The sequence below is a fragment of the Cololabis saira genome, chromosome 6 (assembly GCF_033807715.1).
Source record: "Cololabis saira isolate AMF1-May2022 chromosome 6, fColSai1.1, whole genome shotgun sequence".
Taxonomy (NCBI): Eukaryota; Metazoa; Chordata; class Actinopteri; order Beloniformes; family Belonidae; genus Cololabis; species Cololabis saira.
In genome coordinates this window covers 38,058,984-38,079,061 of record NC_084592.1, presented here as the reverse complement: position 1 = coordinate 38,079,061, position 20,078 = coordinate 38,058,984, and the positions used below count along the sequence as shown (strand labels likewise).

At 44.3% G+C, this 20,078-nt stretch overlaps 1 protein-coding gene across 1 annotated transcript in view; it reads right to left on the bottom strand.

The window, feature by feature from the left end:
- ttn.1 (titin, tandem duplicate 1) overlaps window positions 1-20,078 on the bottom strand; it is a 217,208-nt gene that overhangs the window by 26,091 nt on the left and 171,039 nt on the right. Inside the window, exons 195-201 of the mRNA XM_061722950.1 lie at window positions 3,591-20,073; window positions 2,770-3,500; window positions 2,373-2,669; window positions 1,601-2,188; window positions 1,184-1,486; window positions 499-795; window positions 125-412 (exon numbers count right to left, since the gene is read on the bottom strand). Coding sequence (XP_061578934.1) covers window positions 125-412; window positions 499-795; window positions 1,184-1,486; window positions 1,601-2,188; window positions 2,373-2,669; window positions 2,770-3,500; window positions 3,591-20,073 — 18,987 coding nt within the window. The remainder of the gene's footprint in view (window positions 1-124; window positions 413-498; window positions 796-1,183; window positions 1,487-1,600; window positions 2,189-2,372; window positions 2,670-2,769; window positions 3,501-3,590; window positions 20,074-20,078) is intronic.

Here is a 20,078-nt window from a genome sequence, read left to right as displayed (position 1 = left end):
TAAAGGCCACTAGAGCTATAAAAATCTTTAGAACAAAAAAAACAGATGATGTAATACATTTATGATAATGCGTAGTTTGTTTAAAAAGAGAATTAAAATACAAACTATTTTGAATTGTAAATACCTAGGATTTCAATTCTGATGACTGCCGAAGCCGATCCCAGAACATTCTTGATCTTGATCTCATATGAGCCTGTGGCAAGGCGAGTCGCATCCTTGATCAAAACAGCAGAGGAGTCCGTTGTGCTTTCAACACACACAGTGGAAGTTGATACCAGCTCCTTTCCATCCTTCAGCCACTCAATAGTTGGCAGAGGCTTGGCAATGATTCCTACGCTCAATTTGACTGAAGCCCCAGCCTTGTACTGAACCACATCCAGATACTCAGGAGGAAGATCAATGGCGGGCGCACCTGTGTAACATGAAGATGTAAAATTTGAAGTGCATAGATAAATACAATCAAAGTAAACCAGAGGTTGATAGAAAGTAGTAGCTCACCACATGCGTCGACACATGTGACAGGTCCAGCAATCAGAGATGGGTTGCTGACAGATCCAATGGCATTCCTAGCAAACACTCTGAACTCATAAGTTTCATCCTGGCTGAGTCCAGACACAGTGAATCCCATCTCAATAATGTTTGTAAAGTTGGCCTTCACCCATCTGCCACTGGCAGCTTCCCTCCTCTCCACACTGTATCCAGTAATCTTGCTGCCACCATCATATGGAGGCCTCTGCCAGGCAAGGCTGACTGAGTTCTTGGTTACTTCTGTGACACGGACATTTGCTGGAGGCTCTGTGACAATACAATTAAAAAGATTCAGTTTTTTTTTAAAATAACAGTGAGAGTAGAATCAATTCATGGTTTCAAACTACACTGAGAAGCAGCACGTGGACTTATTATGGGCTAATTCTCTAAAATGTTTTGTTTTGAGGAAAACTTACTATAGATTTTGCTTTTCAGTATCTGAACAATACACAAACATTAAATAAAAACATTTTGATTGGTTATACTTTCATATTTGATTATAAACCACTAACTTTGCCCTTATACTTACGCAATATTTTCACAGGTGTTTTACAACAGCTAGATATGACAGTCATGTCACTTTAGGCTTTAAAAGTATGTTTGCATTACGTTTGAATTGGTTGAGACTGAAGATAAGTTTAGAAAAAAAACTTACCACAGGCATCAATAGCAAGCACCTCTTCCGAGGTCTTGCTCATCTTTCCAATGCCAGCGGCATTTTCAGCTGCAACCTTGAATTCATAGATGTGTCCAGGGCAGATCTTTGTCACACGCAACTGGTTTCCTGAGATAGCTGTCTTGTTGATCTTCTGCCAGAGGATGCTACTCCTCTCTTTCATCTGGAGGTGATAGCCGGTTACAGGATTTCCGCCTTCATTGACCGGCTCATTCCAGCAGATTACCAGACTCTCCCTAGAAACAAAGCCAACCCATGGTGTGGATGGAGGTCCAGGGATGGCTGCAAAGTAGTATTCATGTTAGTATTACTAAAGATTAATCAGTCAAATGCACAAAAATTGACAAATAGAAATATTAACATTAGAAAAACAATTGAATAGACTTGATAACTTACTATATGGAAGTTTAATCATCACTGATGCACTGTCGATGTAATCGCTAACACCATGACGATTCTGAGCCTTGATTCTGAACTGATATCCCTCTCCCTTGGTGAGTTTGGTCACCTTGATGGAGCTTCTGGCAATGTTGGTTGACACCTCTTCCCAATTGGGAGTGCTGGTTTCCCGTTTCAAGACAATGTAATTCGTAACTGGGCTCCCACCATCATATTCTGGATGTTCCCATTTCAGGCATACTGTGGTTTCTCCGACCTCTCCGATCTGAACTGGACCAACAGGTGGTCCAGGTCTGTCCAGCACGACGAAGATAATGAAGATCTTGGTGGTACCTCCTGCATTTGAGGCAGTGATTTCATACTTGCCAGCATCATTTGAAACACTTTCATTAAGGGTGATGACCAAGCTGTCTGGAGTCACTTCAGTGAGAAGCCTCTTAGATCCCTTGATGACAACATTGTTTTTGGACAAAGTCACATTTGGCGTGGGCTTGCCAGTGAGAGGAATCTCAAATGTCAAGTTGGATCCTGCTTTCACATAAACTGTATTCTTGGGATAGTTCTTCAGGTCAAACTCAGGAGGCACTGTTCAAAAGTAAGACAGGACTTTCAATTGACATCAATTCAAATCGATAGCACCATTTGCTTTGACTAATTTAATTGCTGTTTCAAATGTATTTAGTAACACACATTTTCAGTGCATATAATTACAATATAGTCCTTATTTGTAGTTAAAATAAAAATGTAGTAGTAAAGCTAGATACAATACCTAGTATTTCCTTGACAATTACTGGAACAATCATCTCTTTAGGTTCACTGAGTCCGGCATGGTTCTGTGCACAGACCCTGAAGAAGTACTCAGCTCCTTCTCTAAGATTCTTGATGGTGTGAGTCATGGTTTTCACAGTGGCACATTTCACCCACTTAGTCTGTCCCTTCTCCAGGGCATCGATGAGGTAACCCTTCACTCTGCTTCCACCATCATATTCTGGTCTTGTCCAAGCAATTGTAACACTGTCCTTGGTAACGTTTGCCACTCCAATTTTCATGGGGGCAGTTGGTACCTCTGTAACATAGTGGGACATTTTAATTATCCCATAGTATGGACATAAGAAACTTTATATAAAATTAGCCTTACAGCTGCCATCTGTCAGTTCATACGTTACCTGTAATCTTTGTTCCAGCCTTGGCCTCTTGTGGTACACCCACTCCATGTTCATTTTCTGCAATAACCCTGAAGTAATACATGGCTCCCTCCTGCAAGTCTTCCACCTTGTAAGTGAAAGCATGGCAGGTGCTGGTCACGCACACCCAGGCCTTCTTACTGGCTTCACGTTTTTCAACGTGGTAGGATTTTACTACATCACCACCATCATTCTCTGGAGCCTCCCAAGTGAGGGTTGCAGAATCCCTGGTCACTGCTGAGACTTTAACATTAACTGGGGGTCCAGGGGAGTCTAGCACTTTCACTACCATGGGCAGCGTTTCTTTTCCCAACGGTGACTCTATTGTGACAGAGTACTCTCCAGAGTCATTTCTACTTGAATTCTCAATAGTGAGTGAAGTCCTGGATTCTGTTGTTTCAATGGTTCCTCTGACTTTTAGATCTACACCTTCCTTGGACCATTCAGCAGAGGGTGCAGGTTTTCCCTTGAATGGCACTCTTAGAGTAAATCCGGTACCATGCTTCACAATAAGGACCTTTCGCATCTCAATGTCAACATCAAATGATGGCTCTGTAGTTCTGTCCATAGCTGCTGCTGGCTCTGAATATGGGCTACGCACACTGCTGCCAATTTTATTTATTGCCTTAACACAGAATTCATACTCTATATCTGTCTTTAATCCAGTTATTGTGAATTCTAAGCTCTTGGTAAGAGGAATAGCTTCAATCCATCTTGCCAGTTCTTCAGGTGACTCTGGAATTTCTTCTTCTTCCTCCTCCTCCTCCTCCTCCTCGTATTCTTCCTCTTCCTCAATCTCTGACTCTGGTTTTTGGATGTAGGTTCGGTATTCTACACTGTATCCCAAGATAGGACCACCCCCATCCCTTGCTGGTGGTTTCCAGACAACAGAAACACTGTCTTTAGTTGAACTGACAATCTTTGGTTTGGTTGGACGAGAAGGAACAACCAGAGGATCCAGTGCTCTAAATGTTGCAGAGTGTTCACTGGCAGGACTCAAGCCAGCTGCATTTTCAGCATAAACTCTGAAGTCATACTCGCAACCCTTGCGAAGTTTTGTCACTATTGTGTTGCATTCAGTAACCAGTTCTCTGTTCACCCGGACCCAGCGCATACCAGTCTTTTCACGGCGCTCCACCACATATCCAATTATGGGACTGCCTCCATCGGTGACTGGCTTACACCAGGTGAGGGTCATTGAATCCCCAGTAATGGAAGTTACATCAACGCCAGCTGGAGCAGTTGCAAATGTGTATGGATCAGTAACTTTTACAATGTCACTCTCCAGAGCCTCACCAACACCATGCTTGTTGACAGCCAGAACTCTGAACATATACTCATTGCCCTTTAGCAGTCCTGTGACTTTAATGTAGGTTTTTGTGACTTCTCCCTTTACCAGTGTCCATGCCAAGCTGCTGGTTTCACGCTTTTCAACAACATAATGTGTGATCTTGGCACCACCGGCCTCCTGAGGAGTACCCCATGAAAGAGTGCAATCCTCAGCTGTGAGATCAGTGATCTGCAGAGGTCCTGCTGAGGGTCCTGGTTTATCCAGAATCACACAGTTTATTGGCATGGTGACTGTTCCAGCAATATTCTGCAGAGTCAGAACATACTGTCCAGAATCTCTTCTGATGCAGTCCTTTACAATGACACAAGTGCTTGTGTCCGTTGAAACAATCTGTATCCTGGCTCTCAGCTCAATTTCTTTGCCATCCTTGGCCCATGAGATGACAGGGGCAGGACGTCCAACAAAGTCAGCATATATCTTTAGTGTTTCTCCTGCTTTCACTAACACAGCCTCTCTAAACTTGACATCCATCATGGCACGCGGTGGATCCACATCATCCTTGACAGTGATAGGGCCAGTGTTGTCTGAAGGGATGCTGAAAAGTCCAGCTGCATTCTTTGCAATGACACGGAAATCATACTGATTGTTCTCTGTTAGGCCTGTCACATCATAGTGGGTCTCAGGGACGTTGGTAAAGTTACACCTTGTCCACCTTCCCTCAGGAAGGTCTCTACGTTCAATAGTGTAGCCCGAAACCTTGGCTCCACCATCATACTCTGGTTTATCCCATGACAGAGAGACTGATGTTCTTGTGACAGCAATGACCACAGGTGTGCCTGGTGGATCACATGGATCTCTGGCTGCTACAGGTTCGCAGACCTTGCTACATTTACCAATACCAGCAATATTTTCAGCATAGACACGATATTCATAGATCATGCCTGCTTCAATGTTAGTGACTTTGTATTCTGTGTCTTTGATCATTCCTCTGTTCATCTTTGTCCAAATAATACTGGAACGCTCTTTCCTTTCCAGATGGTAGCCTAGAACGGGACTTCCACCGTCCATAACTGGCTCATTCCAAGTCACCAACATGTAAGACTTTGTGGCGTGTTTCACAATGGGCGTTGAGGGAGGTCCAGGTTGTTTAAAGTTATACTTAGCAGTGATTCCAGGTGAATCTAAATAGGTACTCTTTCCATAGCGGTTAACTGCATAAATACGGAACTGGTACTCTGCTCCATGTGTCAGGCGGCTAGCTTTGAAGGATGTTCTAGCAACATTACTTGCTGCCATCTGCCACTCCTGGGTGTTTGTGTCTCTCTTTTCCACAATGTAGTTACTTATGGAGCAGCCACCATCATATTCTGGTGGGGACCAGGAGAGTGTAATACTGTCTGAGGTCACATTGTCTACCTTTATTCCATTAGGTGGACCTGGTTTGTCAAGGACAACAACTCCAATATCTGCTGTAACAGTTCCTGCAGTGTTGGCCAGAGTGATTTCATACTTGCCAACATGCTCTCTTTTTGCTTCTTTAATGATTATTTTGGATGAGGTTTCAGTATTTATGATGGTAATTGATGATGTTTGCTTCAGAGGAAGTCCATCCTTCTTCCAAGATACAACAGGCTTTGGTCTGCCTCTTATAGGAACCTCAATAGTGAGGTCATCTTTGGCCTTCACGCTGAATGTATGGAAGAGTAAGTTCACTGATGGTTCTATTTCAACATCCTTTGCAACCACAGGCAAGCCAAGATCTTTTGGCTCACTCTTTCCCTTTTCGTTGATTGCTACAACTCTGAATAAATAAGCTTCACCAGGATTAAGATTGGGGATAGTTGCCTCTGGCACTTTGACTGTGCATGCTGTGCCCCACTTATCACCAGTCTTAGGCTTGAATTCTACGTTGTAGCACATTACTTTGCTTCCACCATCATGAGAAGGTTTTTCCCAAGCCAGTGATACACTCTTCTTTGTCGTATCCACAACAGTGACCTTGTTTGGTGGTAGGGGCACCTCAGACACTTTGATCTCTTTGGTTTCAACCGTCTGTCCTTGGCCATATGTATTTACAGCACACACTCTGAAGTAGAAAATTCCACCTTCAGGGAGCTCTTCAATCTTAAATGAGTTGGCGGTGCAGTTGTTGGTGACTGTGGTGTAAGCCTTCCTGACAGACTCTCTCTTTTCTACAATGTAGTTTGTGATTTTTGCACCACCATCTGTCAGTGGTGTATCCCAGGCAAGGGTCACTGAATCCTTCTTGAGCTCCTTCACAGCCAAGTTTTGTGGTGCACTCGGCGTGTCCAAAATTCTTACTGCAATAACTGCAGATTTTGATCCACTGCTGTTTTCTAGTGTTAGTGAGTATTTACCACTGTCAAAGCGGTTAACACTGTCAATGACAAGCATAGTGTATGAACTAGTAGTGTCGATTGCAGCACGGTCTGTGAGGGTACCCTCAATTTTCTCCCATTTTACAGTAGGTTCAGGCCTTCCTCTGATAGTGACAAACAGACGCAGAGTTCCACCAGCGCGGACAGACACCACCTTTCTGAGATCAGCATCCAGCTCCATCTCTGGTGCTTCGATCCTGTCAGAGGTCACCACTGTACCATGGATGTTAGCAGCTTCACCAACTCCTTCTGAGTTGATAGCGCAAATACGGAACTGGTACTCCCCACCTTCCTTCACATCTGTGATAGTGAGTTTAGTCGCTTGAATGCCAGTGGGTGGAGTGCACATGGTCCATTCTTTTTCACAAGGTGCTTCGACTGCTGGTGCTACTTCTGCTTCCTCTGTCAATTCGCTTCCAGGTGTATACTCCCTCATTTCAACAATATATGCCTTGACATATGCTCCACCATCAAAGTCAGGTTTACCCCAAGACAGAGAAACAGAGGACTTTGAATAGTCTGTCACCTTAGGATGGAGTGGGGGTCCAGGTGGTGTTGTGGCATCACATGCTCTGTAGAATAAGGATGTGTCACTGAGGTCTCCTAATCCAACTTCATTCTCAGCAGTGACACGGAACTCATAGAAGTGGTCTATCATCAGACCGGTGACTGTGAAGATGGTTTCAGTCAGCTTTTGTCTGTTGCATTTTGTCCACCTTACACTATCTTTGTCACGTTTTTCAAGATGGTAACCTTGAATATCAGCTCCACCATTGTAATCTGGAGCAGTCCATGACATAACCATGGACTCTTTGGTGATCTGACTGGCTTCTGGAGCTCCAGGAGCACTAGGTGGCTTGTAAGGATTGCGAGCAATGATAGGTTCAGTCTCTAGATAATCTCCAACACCATATTTGTTCACTGCCCTGACTCTGAAAATGTATTCATTTCCCAACAGTAGATTTATTACTTTATGATATAGAGTCTTGACACTTGGTGCAGCCACTGTCCAAGACAATCTGCTCGTCTCTCTCTTCTCCAAGACATAGTGACTGATACTGGCCCCACCATCCAGAGCTGGCTCAGACCAGGCAAGGATGCACCTGTCAGCCATGATTCCAGTCACCCTAATGGGTCCATTGGGTGGACCTGGTTTATCAAGGACTTTAATGGTGATGGGGAATGTTTTGGTGCCACCAAGATTTTTGAGAACAAGGTCATAGTGGCCACTATCCTGCTTAGTGACATCCTTGATAGTCATGGCCGCATGTTTCAGTGTAGTTTTTACTTCAATTCGCAACGCTTTGCCCATTTCTTTGCCCTCTTTTAGCCAAACAACATCAGGAATTGGTTTTCCATGGATGTCTGCATAAAGAAGCAAGCTTTCTCCAGCATTGATAACAATAACATCCTTGTATTTGGGATCCATTGAGGCCCTTGGTGGTTCAATTTCATCAGTGGCAGTGATAGGTCCAGAGCTGTCAGATGGCGCACTGAAGACACCGATTGCATTTCTTGCAATGACTCTGAATTCATATTGCTCATTTTCTGTCAGACCTGTGACAGTATACTCAGTCTCGATTATGTTGGTAAAGTTGGCTCTCACCCAGCGTCCCTCAGGGGAAGAAAGGTCTTTTCTTTCCACAATATATCCATTTATTTTGCTGCCACCATCATATTGAGGCTTGGTCCACTGAATCTTGATTAGATTTTTAGAAATAGATATAGCTTCTGGAGTGCCAGGAGGATCACATGGGTCACGAGCAACAAATGACTCAGACACTTTACTGCATCGGCCAATGCCAACAACATTTTCCGCATACACTCTGAATTCATATCCAATGCCCTCCTCAAGATTGCAAATCTTAAACTGAGTATCTTTTATCAGAGTCTTGTTCAGTTTGTTCCACATGATGCTGCTTCTTTCTTTGCTTTCCAGATGGTAACCAATAACAGAACTTCCACCTTCAATTACTGGTATATTCCATTCAATGATCATCATGTCCTTAGTTGCATATTTGACAAATGGAGTTCCTGGGGGCCCTGGCGGTTTGTATGGATACTGCACCACAATGGATTTGGAGTCCAGAGACGCACCCTTTCCATATCTGTTTTCAGCTATGATTCTGAACTGGTATTCTGAACCAGTCTTCAACTTGGTAACCTTTAAAGCTGTTCTAGCCAACTGTGTAGTTACTGGCTTCCATACTGTAGTTGAGGTATCTCTCTTCTCCACAATATAGTTCTTTACTTGGCATCCACCAGTGTACTCCGGAGGTTCCCAGGACAGATGGACAAAGGTGTTGCTCACTTCAAGAACTTTGACCGGTCCTGTTGGTCGACCAGGTTTGTCAAGGATGATGACAGTCATATCTTCACTGATGGTACCCACAGTATTGGTTGCAGTAATTGAGTATTTTCCAAAGTCATCTTTGCATGCCTCAGTTATTTGAATTCCAGTTGTTGATGGAGTGTTAAATACATTAACTCTGGATGTCACCTTTAGAGTATGACCATCCTTCATCCAGCTAACTTTAGGCTTGGGCCTGCCAAGCACAGGGAATTCCAACTTCAGGTCTTTACCAGCTAACACACTGTAGGTATTGAATTGCATCTTAATACTTGGCTCTATGGTCATGTCACTTGCAATCACCGGTGCAGCAAGTGCCTTTGGTTCACTCTTTCCCTTCTCATTGTAAGCAATAATGCGGAATAGGTTTTCTGTTCCTGGTGTGAGACTTGTAACAGTTCCCTCACATGTCTTTGTATTTTTTACAACTCCCCACTTATCTGTTCCCTTGGGCAGCATCTCAATCAGGTATCCACCAATCCTACTTCCTCCATCATACTTAGGTTTCTCCCAGGCCATTGTGACGGTGGTCTTAGTGACATCAGTGAGGAAAACCTTTCCAACAGGCATTGGTACCTCAGAGGCCTTGTAAGCTGTTTTTGTTTCTACAGCTTGACCAACTCCATATTCATTCTCAGCCATGACTCTGAAGTAGTACATAGCACCTTCAATCAAATTCTCAACTTTGAATGTAGTCTTGGTGCATTTTGTTGATACATTTGCATATGCCTTCCTCGTTGATTCACGCTTATCAATTACATAGTTTTTGACTTTGGAACCTCCATCAATCAGTGGGGCATCCCAGACCAGTGTAACAGAGTCCCTTTTAATGTCTTTAACCACAAGATTCTGTGGTGACCCAGGTGTGTCCAAGACTTTAACTGACACAAGCTCTGACACAGTTCCACTGCTGTTGGTCAGGGTTAGAGTGTATTTTCCTGAGTCATTCCTATCACACGAGTCAATGGACAGCTGTGTGAAGTTGGCAGCTTTCTCAATCAGAGTTTTTTCAGTTAGATTTCCCTCATCTTTCTTCCATTCAATCTCAGGTATTGGCCTGCCCTTGAAAGGAATGTGTATTCTAACAGACCCCCCAGCTTTCACTATAATACCCTTTCTTAGTTCTGAGTCAAGGTGGATCTCTGGTGGGTCCACCCTTTCCTCTGGCTTAGCTGTTCCTGAGAGAATGGCTGGCTCACCAACCCCCATTTTGTTCAAAGCAGAGACTTGGATCTTGTATTCCTGGCCCTCAGTGAGCTTGCTTATTTCATATTTGTTGAGACGCAGGCCAGTGGGGGGAGTAACCATGGTCCACTCCTCCTCTTCAGTCTTGCATACTTCAACAATGTATCCTTGAATGGCACTGCCACCATCGGACAAAGGCTTACCCCACGACACTGTAATAGATGTTTTTGTAGAGTCGATAACATTCACATATGCTGGGGCGCCAGGCTTGTATTTGGGATCACAGGCCTTGAAATATGAACTTGGAAGGCTTGGCTCTCCAACTCCAACTATGTTCTCAGCAGCCACTCTGAATTCATACTCATGTCCGGTGGCGAGTCCGGTAACTCTAAAGGAAATATCGGTGACTTTCTGCCTGTTGCATCTTGTCCATTTAACTCCAGACCTGTCCTTCTTTTCAATTACGTAGTTGACGATCTCACTGCCACCATTAGTCTCAGGGGCAGACCAAGTGACGGTCATGCCATCATGGGCAATATTGGATACATCCTCAATGTGAGGGGATCCAGGCAGAACAAATGGAGTCCTCATGATCACTCCACTGGAATCCAGTGGTTCACTGATACCATGAATGTTAACTGCCATAACGCGGAACATATACTCATTGCCTTCCAGTAACTTTGTAACTTTATAGTTTGTAGTGTTACAGCTGTTGGAAACAACAGTCCAAGCTAGACGACTGGTCTCTCTTCTCTCAATGATGTAATGTGTAATAGGACTACCTCCATCATGTAGAGGGGCCCGCCATGCCAGTATACATCTATCTTCAGCTACTCCAGTAATGTGGAGGGGCCCTTCACATGGACTTGGCCTATCCAGGACTAAAACCTTAAAAGGAATTGTTTCACTGCCACCCTTGTTTGTCAACAAGAGTGTGTAGGTTCCACCATCAATCCTGGTAGAGTCCTTAACAAAAATCATTGCATGGTTTTCTGTGTTTCTGATCTCTAGTCTGAGTGTATTCTCAAGTGGTTTTTCATCCTTGAACCACTGGATTGTGGGCAGTGGCTTGCCTCGCACATCGGCGTCGAGTTTGAAGGTATCTCCAGCGTTAATGATAATCGTCTTGGAAAACGTTGGATCAATGGAGAACTTCGGGGGTTCAATGTTATCACTTGCAGTGATTGGTCCACTATTGTATGATGGCTTGCTGACTGTCCCAACAGCATTTTTGGCAATAACTCTGAAGTCATACTGTGCATCTTCAGTTAGACCAGTAAGAGTAAATTGGGTCTCAATCACATTAGTAAAGTTTGCCTTTACCCATCTGCCTTCTGGAAGGTCACGCTTCTCTATAATATAGCCAGTGATATTACTGCCACCATCATATTCTGGTTTAGTCCACTGAATGACTATAGTCTCTTTGGTCACATGGATGGCCTCTGGTGTGCCAGGAGGATCACATGGGTCACGGGCAACACAACCCTCTGAGACTTTACTACTCCTACCAATGCCCACAATATTTTCAGCATAAACCCTGTATTCATATTCAGTACCCTCCTCCAATGGATGACTCTTGAAAATAGTCTCATGAATGAGTGTCTTGTTGAGTTTGATCCAAAGAATACTATTCCTTTCCTTCCTTTCAATGTGATAGCCAAGAACATTACTGCCCCCATCTGCGACAGGCTCATGCCATTCAACAATCTGGTGGTCCCTGGAGAGAGAAGAAATGAAAGGAGTGCCTGGTGGGCCTGGTTCTCTGTATGGGTACTGAGCAACTACAGACGATGAATCCAGACCATGACTCTTGCCATAGCGGTTCTGAGCAATGATCCTAAACTGATACTCAGCTCCCGTCTTCAGTTTAGTGACTTTGATGCTGGTTCTGGCACAATTTATGCTCACATTTTCCCATGTTGTTGATGTAGTATCTCGCTTCTGAACAACATAGTTTGAGATTTCGCACCCACCATTGTGTTTTGGTGGGTCCCATGAAATAGTAACACTCTTTGTTGTGATTTCATCAAACCTTACAGGACCCGATGGAGGTCCTGGTTTGTCAAGTACAATGATTTCAATTGATGTGTCCTTATTTCCAGCTGAGTTAGCAAGACGGATACCGTACATGCCACCATCATCACTTGCTGCCTCCTTTATGCTTAATGTTGTATGTGTCAGCGTATTATGAATGTTGACTCTGGTGGTGAACTTCAAAGGAGCTCCATCTTTACTCCATGTGATTGTCGGTTTGGGACGTCCAAAGATGGGAATGTCAACGTTCATGTCTTTGCCCACATGGATGCTGTAGCTGCTGAATGCTGGACGGACATCTGGTTCAAAGACCAAGTCCTTGGTCATCACTGGGCCAGAGAGCACTTTGGGATCACTCTTTCCCTTTTCATTGACTGCTGACACTCTGAAGAGGTATTCCTCTCCTGGGTTTAGATTGACGACTTTAGCCTCCATTGTCTTAAATGCATTTACACTATTCCATTTTTCATGGCCTTTAAGCTGTACTTCAAGGAAATACTGCATAACTCTGCTGCCACCATCATATTCTGGCCTCTCCCATGCCAAAGATATGCTTGTTTTGGTCTGATCTGTTACAATTAAATTCTTTGGAGACTGGGGAACCTCTGAAACCTTAAGAGGGTCTATTATTGCTGCAGGCAGGCCAACACCATGAGCATTTTCAGCAAGGACTCTAAAGTAGTAACTACAGCCTTCCTGGAGTGGCTCAATTTTCCATGACAGAGCATGACAGTTGGTTGTAACAGCAGCAAATGTTTTCCGTGTGCTTTCTCTCTTTTCAATAATGTAATTCTTGATCTTGGATCCACCATCCAAGAGAGGTGCTTCCCATGCCAGTGTTACTGATTCATTTGTAATTTTTTGCACCTTAAGGTTAACAGGAGCACTAGGTGTGTCAAGTACACGCACAACAACAAATGCAGATTGAGTTCCACTGGAGTTCTCTGCAGTGATTGTGTATTTTCCACTGTCATTTCTGCTCATCTTATCAATTACTAGGGATGTGTAACTGCTGGTTGTCTCAATCTGAGCAGTCTCCTTGAGGGGAGCTTCATCTTTGTCCCACTTAATGGTAGGAGTGGGCCTACCTTTAATGGGGATAAACAGTCTAAGTGAAGTGCCAGCTTTGATGGTTACAATCTTCCTCAGTTCTGGGTCGATATCAAGGTCTGGCTCCTCTTTCTTGTCCTGCACGACAATAACTCCAGAGACATCAGCATGCTCACCTACCCCCACCTTGTTGATAGCACACACTCTGAATTTGTATGCCTGTTGTTCCTTCAGATTTCCAACTTCAAATTTAGTTATCTTAATGCCTGTTGGCGGTGTGCAGATTGTCCATTCCTCAGCTGGTGCATCTGTGGCTTCAGCTGGCTCTTTCGGTTCTGTAGTGGAACAGTACTCTACAATGTATCCCTGAATCTCACAGCCTCCATCATATACAGGCTTTCCCCACGACAGGAATACGGATGTTTTTGTTGTGTCAATAACTTTTGGATTGTTTGGTGGGCCAGGCCTGAAGATGGGATCCAGAGCTTTGTAGAATACAGTTGGAGAGCTTGGTTCACCAACACCAACAGCATTCTCAGCTACAACTCTGTATTCATAAAAATGACTTTCCAGGAGACCAGTGACTTTGAAAGTCAAATCAGTGACTGTTTGCCTGTTGCATCTTGTCCATCTTACGCCCTCTTTGTCATGTTTCTCAATTATGTATCCAGTAATGGGACTTCCACCGTCCTCAGAAGGAGCCTCCCAGCTGACCACCATTGAATCCTTTTTAATATCTGAAACTTCTAGATTCTTGGGTGATCCAGGAAGCAGATATGGATCCTTGATTAACACAGGAGCAGAGTCGAGTGCTGAACCTACTCCGTACTGGTTGACAGCACTTACTCTGAAGATATACTCATCTCCTTCCAGCAGCTTGGTAACTTTGAGATAAATATTTTCCACTTTTTGGTCAATAACAGTCCAGACTAGTCTGCTTGTTTCTCTCCTCTCAACAATGTAGTGAGAGATCTTGCTCCCACCATCTTGTACTGGTGGTTTCCATGCCAGGCAGCACCGGTCTTTGGCTATTCCTGTAATAGCAAAAGGTCCTTGTGGTACCCCAGGTTTATCCAAGACAACCACATTGATTTGAACAGCCTTTTCTCCTCCTGGATTTTTCAGCAGCAGAGTGTACTGGCCTCCATCTGAAAGCTTAGCTTCTTTCATAGATATATAGGCTTTCGTGGGTGTGTTCTTAATGGCTCTGTAAATAGTATTACCCAGTTCTTGCTCCCCCTTCATCCAGTGGATAGAGGGCAATGGTTTGCCATGGACATCTGCATCAATTTTGAAGGTGTCTCCGGCGTTAACCACAACAGTCTGTGTGTATTCTGGGTCAATACTGACGCGAGGTGGTTCAATCTCATCCCTGGCAGTTATAGGGCCAGTGCTGTAAGAAGGCAGACTGAATACACCTGCTGCATTTCTGGCAATAACTCGGAACTCATACTGATTGTCCTGCACAAGTCCAGTTGCAGTATATTCTGTCTCAATGACATTAGTGAAGTTAGCCTTCAGCCAGCGTCCCTCAGGAAGCTCCTTCTTTTCCACGATGTATCCAGTAACCTTTGCACCACCGTCATACTCAGGTTTTGTCCAGACAATGGTGATAGAGTCTTTAGTTATCTTTGTTGCCTCTGGGGTGCTAGGAGGATCACAAGGATCTCTAGCAATACGCCCCTCCGATACTTTGCTTGCTTTGCCAATTCCAACAATGTTTTCAGCATAAACTCTGTATTCATACTCCATTCCTGGTTCCAGGTTTGTAGTCTTGAAGGTTTGATCAGTAATGATAGATTTGTTTAGTTTGACCCATAAGATGCTGTTTCTCTCTTTGCGTTCAAGATGGTAGCCCACAATAGTAGTTCCACCATCAATCACAGGTTCATTCCAGGCCACAACCATGGTGTCCTTGGTGCAGGATGCAATGGAAGGTGTTCCTGGTGGTCCTGGGAGTTTGTATGGATATTGAGCCTCAATACACTTTGAGAGAAGAGCTGGGCCTTTACCATATCGGTTTTCAGCTGTTACTCTAAACTGATATTCACTGCCAGTCTTCAACCGGCCTGCTTTAATTTTGGTCCTAGCTAAGTTAGGAGATACCATCATCCAGTTAGTTGTGGATGTGTCTCTCTTTTCCACAATATAGCTTTTGATGGTGCAACCACCATTGTACTCTGGTGGGTTCCATGAAATGGTAACACTATCAGAAGTGACCTCCTCCACCTTAATGGGACCCTCAGGTTGGCCAGGTTTGTCAAGAACAACAATGCGAACATTTGCTGTTGTCTCTCCTGCTGTATTGCTAAGAGTAATAACATATTGTCCGACATCATCTTTAGCAGCCTCTTTAATACTGAGTTTCAGCATTGTGTCTGTTGCACTAAAGTTAACTCGGCTAGTTCTCTGCAGAGGATGACCATCTTTCACCCATGAGACAGCTGCTTTGGGACGTGCAACAAATGGAACATCTATTGCTAGATCTTCTCCAGCTAACACACTAAACGTGTTGAATAACATTTTAGCAGCAGGTGCGATAACAAGATCCTTTACTATCACCGGAACACCGATTTGACGAGGGTCACTTGTTCCTTTCTCATTTCTTGCTGCAACACGGAACATATACTCTTCACCTGCATTGAGTCCAGTAATAGTAGCTTCAGTTTCCTTCACAATTACGGCCTGGGTCCACTTATCAACCCCCTTTGGCTGAATCTCAACAACATAGCAGCCCACTCTGCTGCCACCATCATGTTCTGGCTTCTCCCAGGAAAGGGTGACACTGTTTTTGGTGACATCTTTAAGAGTGATTTTTCCAGGTGACTGTGGTTTCTCAGAAACTTTAACTGATTCACCGGTCTCGATGGGCAAGCCAATCCCATATTCATTTTCTGCCAAAACTCTAAAGTAATAGTTGCATCCCTCCAGGAGCTGGGAAACTGTAAAGGTGGTATGATGGCAGTTAGCATTAACTGTGGCATATGCTTTCCTTGTAGACTCGCGCTTTTCAACTACATAGTTCTTAATCTTAACTCCTCCATCATTCACTGGTGGCTCCCACGTGAGAGTGACATCTTCTTTTGTGACAGCAGTAATCTTCAGATTTTGTGGTGCACTCGGGGTATCAAGAATCCTGACTTGGACCGTAGCTGTTTTGGAGCCAGAGCTGTTTTCAACAGTGAGATTGTATTTTCCACTGTCAAATCTGTTTACATTTTCAATTACAAGTGACGTGTAGGATGTTGTGCTGTCAATGATTGCCCTCTCTACGGGCTCACCATCACCTTTTGTCCATTTAGCTTGAGGAGCTGGTCTGCCTCTGATTGGCACAAACAGTCTAAGTGAGCAGCAAGCTCTGAGACTGACTACTTTGCGGAGCTCCGCATCCAAATCAACCTCAGGTGGGAGGAGCCTGTCCTCTGCTTTAGGATTTCCAGGTACCGATGCTGCCTCACCAATTCCTTCACTGTTGACCGCAGAGATATTAATCTTATATTCCTGATTTTCTTTCAGATTAATAATGGTAAATGATGTTGCAAGAAGACCATCCTTGGGTGTCACAATGGTCCATTCCTCTTCTTCCTCTTTTTCTGATGGGATGCATGTCTCCACAATATAACCAGTGATTTCAGACCCACCATCGTATATGGGCTTGTTCCAAGCAACAGTAATTGAGGACTTGGTTGTGTCCAAGATTCTGGGGTTGCATGGAGCCCCTGGCTGGTAAAGTCCATCAGTGGCCTTGTAGAATAGAGAGGGGACACTTGGTACACTGATTCCAGCAGCATTCTCTGCAGTTATCCTGAATTCATATTCATGTCCAGAAAAAAGACCAGCAACCTTGAACTGTAGATCTTTCACTTTCCTCTTGTTACATTTTACCCAGCGGAGGCCTATTCTGTCTTTCTTCTCAATATGGTAACTGATGATGGGAGTTCCACCATCACTCTCTGGTGCTTGCCACATAACTACCATTGAATCTTTGGTAATAGCTGTTACCTCAGGATTCTCTGGAGGATCTGAGATCTTATATGGATTGTCTGCAATAGTGGCTTCTGATTCAAGGGGCTCCCCAAGTCCATACTTGTTCAATGCCATAACTCTGAAGATGTATTCATTTCCTTTGAGAAGCTTAGTTACTTTGTGTTGTGTAACTTGCAGGTGTGAAACCACATTGGTCCACACCAGTCTGCTTGATTCACGCTTTTCAACCACATATCCCTCAATCTTGGCACCGCCGTCATCAGCAGGTGGAGCCCAGGTAAGTACACAGTTGTCAGCGGTTACATCAGACACCTCAAGAGGTCCAATTGGTGGTCCAGGTCTATCAAGTACTTTAACATTAAAGATGTGCTTTGCAAATCCTCCCACATTAGTGGCAGTCAAAACAAATTCACCACCGTCTAATCTGACAGAGTCCTTGTTTACAAGAGTTGTTGTCAGTTCAGTGAACCTAACCTCCAGTTTAAATGTGTTCTCAACTTCCTTTCCATTCTTGGTCCAAACCATAGACGGGGTTGGTTGGCCAGCAATATCAGCATCAAGCTTGAAAGATTCTCCTGCCTTAAGCAGAACAACATCCTTAAAGATGGCATCAACCATAATACGTGGTTCAATAATGTCATCTTTGCAGGTAATTGGATCAGAGGGATCAGAGGGCATGCTTACTGCCCCTGCTGAATTTCTGGCTATCACACGGAACTCATAGGCAGTGTCTTGAGTCAGTCCGCTGACAGTGAATGTTGTCTCTATGATGTTGATGAAGTTAGCTCTGATCCAGCGACCAGCAGGCAGTTCTTTTTTCTCCACCGTGTAACCAGTAATTTTGAAGCCACCGTCATATTCAGGCTTTGTCCACTGAAGAGTTATGACATTCTTGCTCACAAATATTGGCACAGGGTGTCCTGGTGGGTCTACAGGGTCCAAAGCCAGTGTGGGTTCTGAGGCCTTGCTGGGTTTACCAATTCCAGCCATGTTTTCAGCCATGACACGGAACTCATAAGCAGCTCCATCTTCAAGGCCTGTGGACTTAAAGATATTTCCTTTCACAGTACTCTTGCTGATCTTTTGCCACATAATACTGCTTCTTTCTTTCCTCTCAACATGATAACCGATTACTTCGTTTCCACCATCAAACACAGGCTCATTCCAGCCAATGGTTATTGAGTCCTTGGTAAATGCAACAACACTGGGGGTACCAGGTGGCCCAGGAACTTTGAATGGATATGCAGCTGTCACTGATTCTGATGTGATCGGAGGTCCAACGCCATATCGATTTTTAGCTTTCATTCTGAATTGGTACTCTGATCCGGTAGTTAACCGAGTGGCTTTGAAGACTGTGCGTATGACAGTGGAAGTCAGTTCAATCCATGTTTGGGTAGTGGTATCTCTAATCTCAACCACATAATTAGTGATTGGAACACCCCCGTCATTCTCAGGAGGTTCCCATGAGAAGGTACAAGCTGTGCGAGATATCTCCACAATCTTAACCGGTCCTTTGGGTGGCCCAGGAACATCATGTACTTTGACAACGATGTTGTCAGACACTGATCCAACAATGTTCTTTCCTGTCAAGGTGTACACACCACAGTTGGCTCTAGTGCATTCATCGATACTGATAATAGCAGTAGCTGCAGTAGTTTCGACGTTGACTCTCTGGGTGACTTTCAGGGCTGCTCCATCCTTCTGCCAAGAGATTGTTGGTCTAGGACGTCCCATAAATGGAATTTCAACCTTGATGTTATCTCCTGCCTTGGCAATGATAGTCTTCTGACATATACCACGCAGGTCAAACTGAGGCAGAGAAGTAGTATCCTTGACAACAATGGGTTTGCCCTCACGTGGAACACTTCTACCAGACAGATTAACAGCCATGACACGGAAAATGTACTCCTCATTCTCATTGAGATTCTTCACTGTGAAGTCCAAGCTCTTGACTGTTGTGATATGGCTCCACTGATCAGTTCCCTTCTTCGTGGCTTCCAGGACATACCCTGAAACTCTGCTTCCACCATCATGTTTGGGTTTGGTCCAAGCCAGGCTAACAGAGCTCTTTGTGATATCAGTGGGAATAATGCTCTCTGGGGCACTTGGTGCCTGGGAAACACGGATTGGATCAGTTGTTTCAACTGCCTCCCCAATACCATACTCATTTTCAGCGAACACTCTGAAATAGTACTCGCAGCCTTCACCCAGGTCGCCAATTCTGACTGAAGTGGTTGGGCAATTTGTAATAACAGTAGCAAAAGCCTTGCGTGTTGATTCCCTCTTTGCAATAATGTAGTTTGTGATCTTGGCTCCACCATCAATCATAGGCATCTCCCACTGAAGTGAAATGCTTTCCTTGTCAATCTTAACTGGTTTCAAGTTCAGTGGAGGTCCAGGTGAGTCCAGAACTCTCACATGAATATCAGCGCTCTTCTTTCCAGCTGAATTTTCAAGGGTAAGCTCATATTTACCAGAATCAATCCTTGAACTCTCAGGAATGATTAGCATTGTGAAAGATTCGGTGCTGTCAATAACTGCACGTGGAACAGCGCCACCCTCTTTGGTCCAAGTGACTTTAGGTGGAGGGCGACCCTTGATTGGCACAAAGATCCGGATGGAGCAGCCTGCTCTTACAACAAGAGTTCTCCTTAGCTCAAGATCAAGCTCTAAGTCTGGTTCAGCAGGATGTTCCACAATCTCAACTAATTCCTGTGTTACAGCAGGTTCCCCTGCTCCCTTAGCATTTACAGCACTAATCCTGAAGTGGTACTTGGCACCAGTTTCTAGCCCGGGAACCACAAACTCAGTGATCCTTAGTGGGGATGATGGCGTATCCTTGACCCATTCTTCTGTTCCTTCCTTTTTGTGCTCAATCAAATAACCAGTAACTTGAAGTCCACCATTATCCAAAGGTTTTCCCCAGTTAAGAGTAGCAGTGTTCTTGGTTGTGTCGGTAACTCTTGGATTGACTGGAGGTCCTGGCACATCTAAT